This window comes from Mytilus galloprovincialis, chromosome 1 (genome assembly GCF_965363235.1).
Source record: "Mytilus galloprovincialis chromosome 1, xbMytGall1.hap1.1, whole genome shotgun sequence".
In the NCBI taxonomy this organism is placed as follows: domain Eukaryota; kingdom Metazoa; phylum Mollusca; class Bivalvia; order Mytilida; family Mytilidae; genus Mytilus; species Mytilus galloprovincialis.
The window spans coordinates 94,290,387-94,303,379 of NC_134838.1; the positions used below are offsets into that span (position 1 = coordinate 94,290,387).

The 12,993-nt window shown below is 31.4% G+C and overlaps 1 protein-coding gene across 1 annotated transcript in view; it reads left to right on the plus strand.

The window, feature by feature from the left end:
- Positions 1–12,993, plus strand: part of LOC143045376 (stabilin-2-like) — a 55,947-nt gene that overhangs the window by 15,967 nt on the left and 26,987 nt on the right. The window contains exons 10-17 of the mRNA XM_076217836.1: positions 203–349; positions 851–1,012; positions 4,660–4,722; positions 5,367–5,480; positions 7,254–7,304; positions 7,707–7,787; positions 9,132–9,287; positions 11,241–11,309. Of these exons, the coding sequence (XP_076073951.1) occupies positions 203–349; positions 851–1,012; positions 4,660–4,722; positions 5,367–5,480; positions 7,254–7,304; positions 7,707–7,787; positions 9,132–9,287; positions 11,241–11,309 (843 nt within the window). The remainder of the gene's footprint in view (positions 1–202; positions 350–850; positions 1,013–4,659; positions 4,723–5,366; positions 5,481–7,253; positions 7,305–7,706; positions 7,788–9,131; positions 9,288–11,240; positions 11,310–12,993) is intronic.

Sequence of the window (12,993 nt, forward strand, 5' to 3'; positions counted from 1 at the left end):
CAAGCTAGCCAAAGATATTACCTTTACCTACACACTCAATGCATTTTGCTGTAATTAAGAAGCTAACATTGTTTTTGTAAGAGTTTCTTTTAGAGAATATTGGTTTGGGCTGTAAAATCTAATAAAGCCATGTCTAAGAACTTACAGACATTCATTACATCATACATTTCCAGTCATTATATATATCCAATTTTGTTTACAGTTTGAAGAATTTGTGGCAGATGCAGATACAGCTAAGCAGGTTTTGCGACAACATATATTAGTAGGAGAATGGACACTTGACAAGTTAGCTGAGGCCAATGATGTGTATACATTACAAGGGATCCCTGCAAACATTCAAGCAAAAACGGTATTATAAAATATAGACAAGGCTTATAAATGTGTTATTGTTTTTCAGAGATTATTTTTTCTTTGCTGAAATACACCTTGTTGTAGCTTTGAAATTGTATTTGAAATATATATCATTGAACATCAACAACTTAATAAGGTAATACCCTGAATTTTCATAGATAATTTTATGTGAATTACAAGTGAAAAAAAATCATGTTAATCATACACATACAAAGATTGATTCATTTTTGTTCATGAAATAGATTGAGTGAAAATTATACTACTTTAATCACAAAGAAATAATTTTTTTGATACTTAAATAGTGTTATAATGATATTTTGTTAAGAATAAGCATATACTAAAGAAAAACAACCTTTTCATTCAGATTGAGATATATAATTCATTTGATCTACTAATTGTATTTGTGTTTTATTGTTGTCACAATGAAAATTACATTTGATTGAACGCAAAATGCTAGTGCAAAGAGCAAAAATAGTCATATGAAATCATATATTTTTAGAAACATGGTGATCTATTTTATCGATACAAGCTACCAGGGTCAGTAGGTCAAAGAGCATCTAAAACAACAGTATTAAAAGAGAACATAATTGCAGCAAATGGAGTTGTACATGTTATTGGTAAAATGTTAACAAAGACTCCTGAGGTCAAAGGTGACCCTAAGGTAAATGAATACTGTAAATACAGAAATTATTGTGTGCATTTATTATCCCGATTTTGTCAATTTAGACTAAAATTGGATTTTAATTTTTGCGATATTCAGAAAAATTCTGTTTGATTCATATGCAAAAATTTCAAAGAGCGAGTTTTAATTATTTCGATTTTAACCCAGTTGCATTTTTTGCAATGATAAAAACATCGCAATAATTTCTATCTGAGACTTTAAAGAAATGAAATTGCAAAATTATTGAATTTTCTTGTTAGTTATGTTTTTATCTCATTCTCTTAGGTGGTATGGACCTGTTTTTCATTGTATTCCAAAAGCTGCATACTTTGAACTAATTTATTTGTAATAAACATACTTGTAGCTACCTTTTTTTGGCAGACTAAAACTGCTCTTTCAGATTTATTGATAGTCCTGCCTACATGCTATATAAATGAATTGTTTACATCCATTTCATTTGAACTTTGGTAAATTGTAGTTTTGTTGGCAATCATACCACATCTCCTTATTTTTATACATAACACTGAATTATTTATATAATATGGACTACACAAAAAAATATCATAAAGATAATGATTAATCATAAATCTTTTTCTGTGTTTCTATGAGGGAATGGAACCCTGCCCGGGTCATTGATACAAACATTAAGTCCATATTAGGTCCGAGTACACAGTTATCGTCCTTTGATTTTCGTTGTTCACGAATATAGTCCTTAATGTGGACAGTGTGTTACTTGCCAATTTTTGTTATACCCCTTCCAAATTTAATTCTCCATGTTTTATGCCTCATATAGCAAGTTGGGGGGTGAAATGACACTTTAAAAAAATTTGGGTCATAAATATTTAGGTAAAGTAGTAATTAGGTCCAGCTGAAAAAGGTCAAAAATTAGCACTTCGGAAGCTGTCAAAAGATTTCAAGACCCCCTTAACACAAAATTGTCCATATTTTGAGTTAGAGCTGATGAAGTTTTCTATAATTTTGATATAATTTGTCCCAAAAGTAGTACAACACACTGTAAAAAGGTTATTGAGAAAGCGCAGGTGGGATTTTTTTTATTTACATTTATTGTCTAAAAGAAATGCACTACGAAATAACTGTGTACTCGGACCTAAGAGGTGAAATCAGGAAATATAGAATATGTACTTTGGCAACTTCCCTGAATGATTTGATGGTGTCAATTTGTCAAATAGCATAAAACTAAAGGATTTAAACTTTTATTTGATAGAATTTCTGCAAAAATGACCAATTTTGGCATTATATGGTCAAAATAAGCATTTCATAGCTTTTTCAATTTTGATGCATAAGTGGCATTTTGACTTTCTATCTGACATGTTTTCATGTGTCAATTTTTGTGTTTCTATGATTTAATCCAGTTGTATTACTCATTTGTGAACTCTGAATTTACAGAAAAGAAGATTATCTCAGACAATATGAGCAAAGTGTGTTGTATAAATGACCCTCATCTAACGCCCTGTTTGGATCAAGTTAAATGTGAGGAGCATGGTACATAAACGTTGAAGTCCATAATAAAGACCTCACTAAATTTGTATAAAAAGCACTTAACAATGTCTTTTGTACCTGTTTCATTTCACATAATATCTTTCTTTACCTCTGTAGGATACCATGTGGTTCAAATATAAGCCTGTTGAGACTAAAATTGCATGCAAGTATTTCACTAAAAAGTGAAAAATCTTTGTATCAGACCATACTGTCTGCTCAAAAAGTTGAATGTAAGAGGCTTTTTGTGCTCAGATTCATTGTATCATGTCACCTGAGTATAGAAATGATAGAAAAGACACAATTTTTTATTTCCTATAGCTTCAATATGCATTTTTAAATGTAAATATGTGCTACGGCCTAAATTGACCCTAAATTATTTTTAGTCATACTTGGCCTAAGACCCTTTTAAACTAATATGATATGTTATTTGTAAGTTTTCTTTCCATTTAAAGTACATTTAGTACATATGTAAGGATCATTTATAATCAAAAAGCTTCACAAATTTAAAATTGCTGGAAAATATTACATCTTCATGTAAGGCTCCCCTTCATTGGAAAACCTCCATTTTTAGGCACAGGCTCATATAAATTTGACTTTTGAAAAATTATGCTAAGTCTGATATATAAAATGAGTACTCTATTGCTTTAAATACATGATGTATTATATATTAAGGCATTGTAAAAGTATTTTTTTGCAATATTTTAATTTTAAAAGCCCCAAATGTTGATAGTTGAAATTTCTCAATTTTAACGTCCAAATTTAACACGTAAAGTTGAATATAGAATTAATCATAGTGTCTATAATATATATCCTATTGCTATGAAACTTTGTAAGCAGTCTTATAATATATTAGGCTTGTGTCATACCAAGTTTTATAAAGATTGGTCAACTTTTTCTATCCTATTAGGTCCGAGTACACAGTTATCGTCCTTTGATTTTCGTTGTTCACGAATATAGTCCTTAATGTGGACAGTGTGTTACTTGCCAATTTTTGTTATACCCCTTCCAAATTTAATTCTCCATGTTTTATGCCTCATATAGCAAGTTGGGGGGTGAAATGACACTTTAAAAAAATTTGGGTCATAAATATTTAGGTAAAGTAGTAATTAGGTCCAGCTGAAAAAGGTCAAAAATTAGCACTTCGGAAGCTGTCAAAAGATTTCAAGACCCCCTTAACACAAAATTGTCCATATTTTGAGTTAGAGCTGATGAAGTTTTCTATAATTTTGATATAATTTGTCCCAAAAGTAGTACAACACACTGTAAAAAGGTTATTGAGAAAGCGCAGGTGGGATTTTTTTTATTTACATTTATTGTCTAAAAGAAATGCACTACGAAATAACTGTGTACTCGGACCATATTGTGTTTGAAAATTTAAAAGTTGTAAAATCACTTAATTAGATAGATAATTTTCCTTAGATCTCCATTAGCTAGAAATAAGCTCCAACATGGTCAAATGTGAAGATGATTCCTTATAGGTATAACCAATTAAACATCACTTAAATATCAATAAAATTAATTTTGTATTATTTAAATGGTCCTGAAATTTTGCTGTGATTTTGTTCTAATAGATTCCTTAAATCTGCATTTAATTAAAAGAGGGACAAAAGATACCCGGGGGACATTCAAACTCAAAATCAATCGAAATTAAATGACAACAACATGGCTAAAAATGAAAAAGACAAACAGACAAACAATAGTACACAAAACATAATGATTGTAGTAATATCCAGTCTTATTTGGTAGCACAGGCGATGACTTTTTTTACGTCTGCTTTTTTATGCCCCACCTAGTAGAGGGGCATTATGTTTTCTGGTCTGTTGGTCTTTTGGTCCGTTCATTCGTTCGTTCGTTCATCCACCTGTCCCGCTTCAGGTTAAAGTTTTTGGTCAAGGTAGTTTTTGAAGAAGTGGAAGTTCAATCATTTTGAAACTTAGTACACATGTTCCCTATGATATGATTTTTCTTATTTCAATGCCAAATTACAGTTTTGATCCCAATTTTGCAGTCCACTGAACATAGAAAATGATAGTGCGAGTAGAGCATCCGTGTACTGTGGACACATTCTTGTTATCAAATTATTTTGATTTTTTTTGTGCTGATTGAATACTCTATTTATTTTATATATCTTTACACTTTTCTTGTAGAGATCTATGCTGGATTTAATTAAAGCAGAAGAAAAATACAGCAGATTACAGTCTTTGATTGAAGTATGTTTATGTAGAAGTTAATATCTGTATAAAAAGCTTAAAAATGCACAATTTTGAACTATTTTGTTTGTCATTTTTAAAGACTTGTATATAAATTGTTTTGAGCATTACCAACTTCTCAAGTTTTGACAAAGATTTAAAAGTAGATTTATTATTATTGTTTGATTTTAGAGGGTTGCATGTACTTATCATAAAAATAGAAAATCATTACATACTGTAAACCAAGTTATTTTTGTGGATATTTTATTTGGTGTTTGGTTCTTTCTTGTCCACTTTGCAGCTATTTTCATTTACGATTTTATAGTTTATTTGGTATGGTTGAATAAGGGAAGATTTGATTCTTACATATTCACAACAATCTATTTTCAAGCTATTTTTCTACTTGCAAGAACCACATATGGTATATGGTTCTATATTTGAACCATATTTATATACTACATTGTAGTATCATAAATGTCTTCTTGATTTCTTGACCTGATTGTATAACTTCAGTGAGGCCTGATAAGTAAACTTTTGTAGAATTCGATATATTAATTCAGGAAAGTTTTGTGTGTATATTTCATAAATATTATTTTGTTTTCGTTGAAGTATGGAGTCAATGTTAACGTGTAACTTAAAATTACATATGATTTTATCTATTTTAGAAAGCTGGTATGACTAACCATGTTAAAGCAACAAATATAACAATGTTTACACCAGAAAACTCTGCCTGGGACAGTCTACCTGAAAATGCTCTTGATCATTTTACATCACCTGAGGTAATCTTACAAAAATATGAAGATCTTTGAAACAACAAAAAATATTTTAAAGATATAAGTCCTTTTCTCATTTAAGGTGGTATGGGAGTCTAAAGTAAAAATGATAGAATTTGTTCATACTTTGCCAAAACATAGTACATATTGATATATGTTCAAAAATATAATAAAAATGATAGGTCACCGTGCATTTTCTCAAGCTAAAGGTTGTGACAAAATGATACATTGTGTATGGATTATACAGGAAAAAACATCATTATGTGATTAGAAGCTAAAGTAAATGAAAGAATTGTTAAATAAAATACCAAAAGATAGCTTTTGGACAATGCTTTAAGTATATCGAAAGAAAAGATAGCTTTTAGACAATGCTTTTAAGGATATCAAAAGAAACAATAGGGTCACCTTACGTTTTTTCCAGCTAAAATACAAAATAGGAAAATTCCACATAGACTTCTTCAGAAAATGCACTGCTCTAGAGTTACCTCCCTTTTAAAACGCTACTTGAAAACCATTAAAAATCAACCAAAAATAATCTACTCTTGTAAAAATATTATTTTCAAAAATATAATAAAATGTATGGTTCACTATGCTATTTTTCAAGCTACAAGTGGTACAAAGTTGTTCAAATTTGCACAGATAGGTCATGAAAAAATCTCTTTGTTGTGAATAAAAAGATATCTATGAGATAGAATGTTGAAATAAAAGATAGGTCTTTTAATCTGCTTTAAGAAAAGGAAAATAAAAAAAATGGTATCACCAAACTTGTTCTCTTGCTACAAGTAAGAAATTAAGATTTCCCTATAATTTCTGGCAGACTTTTAACAGCAAAAGATGAAAATTTTGGACTAGACTCATCAAATAAGTCTACACAGAACCACAAACACAGAGACTTGTGCTATATGATTGATTAATTGAATTGATTAGTGGCAATTTCATAAACACACTGTTTTCTCAATCAAGTGAGAGTATTTCAAGTTGTCTCCTAGGCAATCAGGAAGATCTCTAGGACATTTTAACCCCAGAGCACTGTTTTGAAGGCCTTCATGAAAGATTTTTATGCTCCATTTATGGGCATTATGTTTTCATCCGTCTGTCTGTCCTTCTTCAGGTAAAAGTTTTTGGTTAAAGTAGTTTTTGATGAAGTTGATGTCCATTGAACTTGAAACTTAATACACATGTTCCCTATGGTAATTTTTCTAATTTTATTGTCAAATTAGAGATTTTACCCCAATATCATGGTCCACTGAACATAGAAAATGATAGTGAGAGTGGGGCATCCTTGCACTATGGACACATTCTTGTTCTTTCTAAAATACTGCAGACTGTAGATAGTTAACATCCAAAATATTAAGTAACATTTTTATGCCCCATTTATGGGCATTATGTTTTCTGGTCAGTACATCCGTTTTTCTGTTTGTCCCGCTTAAGGCTTAAGTTATTGGTCAAGGTAGTTTTTAATGAAGTTGAAGTCCAATCAACTTGAAACTTTGTAAACTTGTACCCTATGATATGATCTTTATAATTTTAACGCCAAATTAGAGATTTTATCCCATTTTCACGGTCCACTGAACATAGAAAATGATAGTGCCAATTGGACATCCATGTACTAGGGACACATTCTTGTTCATTTATGATTTCTTAACTTTATAATTGTGCGTTATATACACATGTTGTCTATTGTTAATCTCCTTTAGGAGGACATAAAGTATAATGATCATTATTGATGATGACTTTCCGATTGTGAAATGATGTAATAATAGTATTTTCAATTTGTAGGGTGTTAATTCACTAAGACAGATACTTTTAAACCATATATTTGATGGAGTGGTATGTTTATTTTGATAGTAATCAGTGAGCAAAAGTTATTAGTATAACTTATTCAATATAACAGTATATGTTTTGAGTAAAAAGTGGTAACACATTTTAATGTATTTGAAATTAATTTGATGAAAGATGATAATGTGTAATAATAGTTATTGTTTATTTTTTTTCTCAAATTTTCAATTGATGTTTCTTGGTGGTAACTTTCAATCTTAACTTACTGATCATAAGTTATCAGTGTTGGATAATAAAATAACAATAAACAGAATATTTATAGTCTTTCAAAGTTTCTTGGCTATTGCTCTTCGATGAGATTGTAGCAAAAAAACTCCTTCTCATTTTTAAAGTTATAGATATTCTATAAAAAGAAAGAAAAGACTACAAACTGCTAGCATTGTTTTGTTTTAGATTGAAGCAGCTGAATTGATAGATTTAGACAGAATTAGGTCTCAGGCTAATGTAGAAATAGCTGTTAATGTAACTGAAAAGGTAAACATATTTATATTTCATAATGTTTAAAGATGTTTTGCAAATTTTTTATCAGGGCCCATCAGTGATAAGTTATTTTGAATTATCTTGGTTAGGTTTTCAGAATCCACAATTATTTTTTTCTATTGTGAAGTTGGTGCTTTGTTTTTGCGCCAATTGACATTTTATTTGCACCACAAACCATATTTCATTTGTGTCAAAAACAAAACCTTTCATTTGCGCCATTTACAGGTATATAATTATAGTCATTTGTAGATAGATGATTTTATTCCATTCCGGAAAAAAAAACTTGTTCAAAATAATTTTTGATACATTGTAAGGGATACACAAATAGGACAATTGAAGAAATTGTACGTGTTTGCTCTAATAAAAACAAAAAAAAACTCAACTAAATTCATTAAAATAAATTTAAATGAAAAAACTAATATACTATCATGGTAATCTATACATATTTAATTTATTCTATGTTTGATTTGAAAATTGGATTTTGACTAGCATGTTCATTAAAAGTTTTAACAATTGCTTTATTATCTTCTGGCTTTCAAGTTTTTTTTCATACACCCAAACAACTTGTCGCAATTTTGCAGAACATATAATAACCTCTATGTATGGCTATCCTGAAGTACAGACTTATTTTCTCTGTTTGTCTCTGAATTGACAATGTCCATCTTTTCTTGACACCTCAAACTATATAATTTTAAACCTAAATTAGTTTTGTATTTGAAATGAGTATGAACTCCTTCAATTATCCAGGGGAAATGTTGTGAAAACAAATCTTATTCACGATAGAACAATGGATATTTAACTTTTTCTTTATACATTACCTGTAAAATGGGGCAAAAGAAGTTTTTATTTTTTGGCAACAATGAAATATAAACTTGTGGCGCAAATGAAAGATTGGATTTTTTAAAAATTGGCGCAAATGCAATGCGCCCTGTGAAGACATAATTGAAATGAATTTACACTGGAGGTGAATTACATTTATTATCAAAGAACAAAGGACTTCATTCTTTGAAAAAAAATCTAGCTGATGCATAATGGAGGTGAACATAAGGTACTCTCTCAATTTCGTCATTTTAAGATCACAGTCAAGGTTTAAATCTATTGAACTCAAAAAAGATTTGAAAGTTCATAATCTTGCAGAAGTGTGCTGTCTTAGTGACCGTGAAGAAGTTGTCTTAGTGACCGTGAAGAAGTCAGTCAGCTCTGAGACCAAAAAGTATTAAAAAATTCCTTCTGAAATAGTTTAAATGTAACCTAAGGTGAGTGTGACATTTACAGATTTATCAGCAAACAAATGACTTAAACACATTTCTACTAATAACCAATTGATTTATATTGTAGGGACAGATAGTGTTAAACAAAAATATCAGTATAACACAAACAGATATACCAGCTATCAATGGTCTTTACCATCATATAACATCTGTACTTCTACCTGGACATATCAACTCACTTCTCCCAAGTCAATGTGATGAAGAAACATCAGAAATAGTAGTGGTTTGTTTATTTAGTATTATGTTTTTTCTGTAAAAACAATAATGTCACATTTTTATGCCCCACCTACAATAGTAGAGGGCATTATGTTTTCTGGTCTGTGCCTCCGTTCGTCTGTGCATCTGTCTGTGCCTCCGCCTGTGCATCCGTCCATCCGTCCGTTTGTCCCACTTCAGGTTAAAGTTTTTGGTCAAGGTAGTTTTTGATGAAGCTGAAGTCCAATCAACTTGAAACTTAGTACACATGTTCCTTATTAGTTGATCTTTTTACTTTTAAGGCCAAATTAGATTTTTTACCCAATTTCACGGTCCATTGAACATGGAAAATGATAATGCGAGTGGGGCATCCGTGTACTTTGGACACATTCTTGTTAGATATAATTTATTCTGATACTGGTGGTTCATCCAAATAAAAGTAAGCTGTAGTATTTTATTGCATAATAAAATCAATTCCATTGTGAACAACTTTTACTTTGCCCTTCCCTTAGGGGAGGGTGCATAAGTTGTATTGTCCTTGTCCCTTCATCATGTACATCCCTTAAAGGGGAATGTTCACCACTTATGATTGCATTAATTGTTTTGTTATATCAAAACTCTATGTCAGAATATTGAGGGTGGCAAATTTGAATTAAGGTAACCGTTTAATCAATTTTGAAACCATTTTTTAGCTCACCTGGCCCATAGGGCCAAGTGATCTTTTCTCAACACTTGGCGTCTGTTGTCCGTCGTCGTTGTCCGTCGTCGTTGTCCGTCGTCGTCGTCGTTAACTTTTTACATTTTGAACTTCTTCTAGAGAACCACTAAATGGAATGAAACCAAACATAGCATAAATGTTCCTTATGAGGTGCTGACCATGTGTTGTTATTTTGTAGCCAATCAATCATCCAAGATGGCCACCAGGGGGGGACTTAGTTTAACATAGGACCCTACATGAAATGCATACAAATGACTTCTTTAAGAGAACCACCGAATGGAATGAAACCAAACATAGTATGAATGTTCCCTATGAGGTGATGATCAAGTGATCTTACTTTGTAGCCGATAAATAATCCAAGATGGCCGCCAGTGGGGGACTTAGTTTAACATAGGACCCAATGGGAAATACATACAAATGTCTTCTTTTAGAGAACCTCTGAATGGAATGAAACCAATCATAGCATGAATGTTACTTATGAGATGCTGACCAAGTGTTGTTACTTTGTAGCCGATCCATCACCCAAGATAGCCGCCAGGGGGGGACTTAGTTTAACATAGGACCCTATAGAAAATGCATACTTCTTTTAGAGAACCATTGAATGGCATGAAACCAAACATAGTATAAATGTTCCTTATAAGATGATGACCAAGTGTTGTTACTTTGTAGCCGATCCATCATCCAATATGGCCGCCAACAGGGGACTTAGTTTAACATAGGACCCTATGGGAAATGCATACAAATTACTTCTTTTAGAGAACCACTGAATGGAATGAAACCAAACATAGTATGAATGTTCCTTATGAAGTGCTGACCAAGTGTTCTTACTTTGTAGCCGATCCAACATTCAAGACCCATTGGGTCCTATGTTAAGTGCCAGTTGGGTGACATTGTTTACCATAGGACCTTATGGGAAATGCATACAAAAGTCTTCTTCTAGAGAACCACTGAATTGAATGAAACCAAACATAGCATAAATGTTCCTTTCCTAATGAGGTAATGGCCAATTGTTGTTACTTTGTAGCCAAATTTATCTTTTTTTATATGATTTCAAAAACCCAAGTAGCTTCAGGTGAGTGATATAGGCTCTTGAGAGCGTCTAGTTTTTCTCTCTAAGAAATTTCAGTAAAATTAGTAAAATCAAACATCAAAAAGGCAAAGCTTAAAATGCAATATGGATATCTTCATCTTAAGAAAGAAGTTTATAACTTTTATTTTTCTAGTATTGAATATATTAGCTTATAAGCAGTTTACATATTACAGGGACGATGTGGACCATGTATAACTACAGAAGATTTGAAATGTCCAAGCTCTACAGATGTCCCTATCAAGGTAAGATAAAATAAGATAAATACTTTTCTTGTAATAAGCAAAATTATGCTATAGCATATTAAGATTTTTTCATTATTTTGTGTAAGCAACACATTTTTAGGGAATTATCCATTCAATCTATCGAAAAACAAGTTTTTTTTTCACCTGAGTTCAAAATACTAAGGTATCCCAGGCATAAATTACCTTAGCCCTAATTGGCACAACTTTTTGAAATTTTGGGTCCTCAATGATCTTCAACTTTACACTTGTTTCGCTTTTTAACTATTTTGATCTAAGCGTCACTGATGAGTCTTATGTAGACAAAATGCACGTCTAGCTGTTAAAATGACTGAAAAAGCCTTGAAAACTAAAAAGTAAATGACCGTTTCATGCTTTGCCCAGCCAGACTTTTTACCTGATATGGCCAACTAAAATTAATTAGTAGATTTTCATCCAAATTTTTGAAAAAAATGGGGCGGGTGGGAGGATTTTATTTTTTAAATTTTATTTCATATGAAACCTTCTTGTCACGTGTTATTCATATATGCAAGTGTAATAATAAGCTTATATCATGTAAATACATCCATAAGGTATTGTGTACAAGACAATAACAATCAAAACCAAGGAGTAACCAAAGACTCATAAAACCAAAAGACATTTACATCAACAGTTACAAATAATAAGTAGGAAAAAACACGAACTCCACTAAAAACCAGGAGTGAAATCAGGTGCTCCGGAAGGGTAAGCATTTCCTGCACCGTATATGGCACCCATCATGTTATTTCTTTGTTCAGTTCGGAAATGATGGAAGGTTGTTATGATTGAGGAAGAATATCACTGAGATATGATTTCTGACACTCTTTTGTCACAATGGCCAATCAGCTCATGATGGCGACCATAAAATTGCTTGAGTAATGACCTTAATTTGATTGATTCATAGCCCTGTCTTAGCAACTTTTGAGAAAGCAGTATTCCTTTTTCAATAAAATTAAGGTACTTTTAGCTGGCTCTAGAGTAACGTATCAATTGAGACACATATACTCCATATGCTGATGCCACTTTTTCAAATTCGTAAATATATATATCTGATTGGCAACCACTGTTCTACATGTAATTGCCACTTTAGAAACCTATTTTATAGTAAACAACAGAAATGTGGAGAAATGCTCTCTTAAGTTGGACTATCTATCTCAAATGTATTTTGCTTTCTAAGCAATGTTTTTTTTTTGGTCCTAATAAAATGAAACAAAGGCATTGGTATGCAAGTATGCAATGATAAGTACGGAATAAAATGAAAACTCAAACAGTGTTGAAATAATAGGGTTGGTCCTTAATATGCAAGATGCAAATATAATTACAATGTAGAACATAAAGTTGTTTAACGACTCTATCGTGGGTATTGGGACAGAGGATGTTTGCTGTTTTTCTACAAAAAACGAAAGGCATGGATAAATCTAAATCTAAGAGCTTGCTATAAATTAATAAATTAAAAATGCGTATGTCCATTTTCTGAACTCAAAAAACGGTCACCAAACTATAAAGTTCATGCTTGTGTCAATTTCTGTATTCCAGTCAAACGTGTTCCAAGATTCTTACGCTTTTGGATTTCATTCACAGTCCAAATTTCTTGACACAAAGTCATTGTATAAATAAAAGAAATCCAAGGTGTTTTTCTCACAAACATTTGTGTCATTTGTGACATACT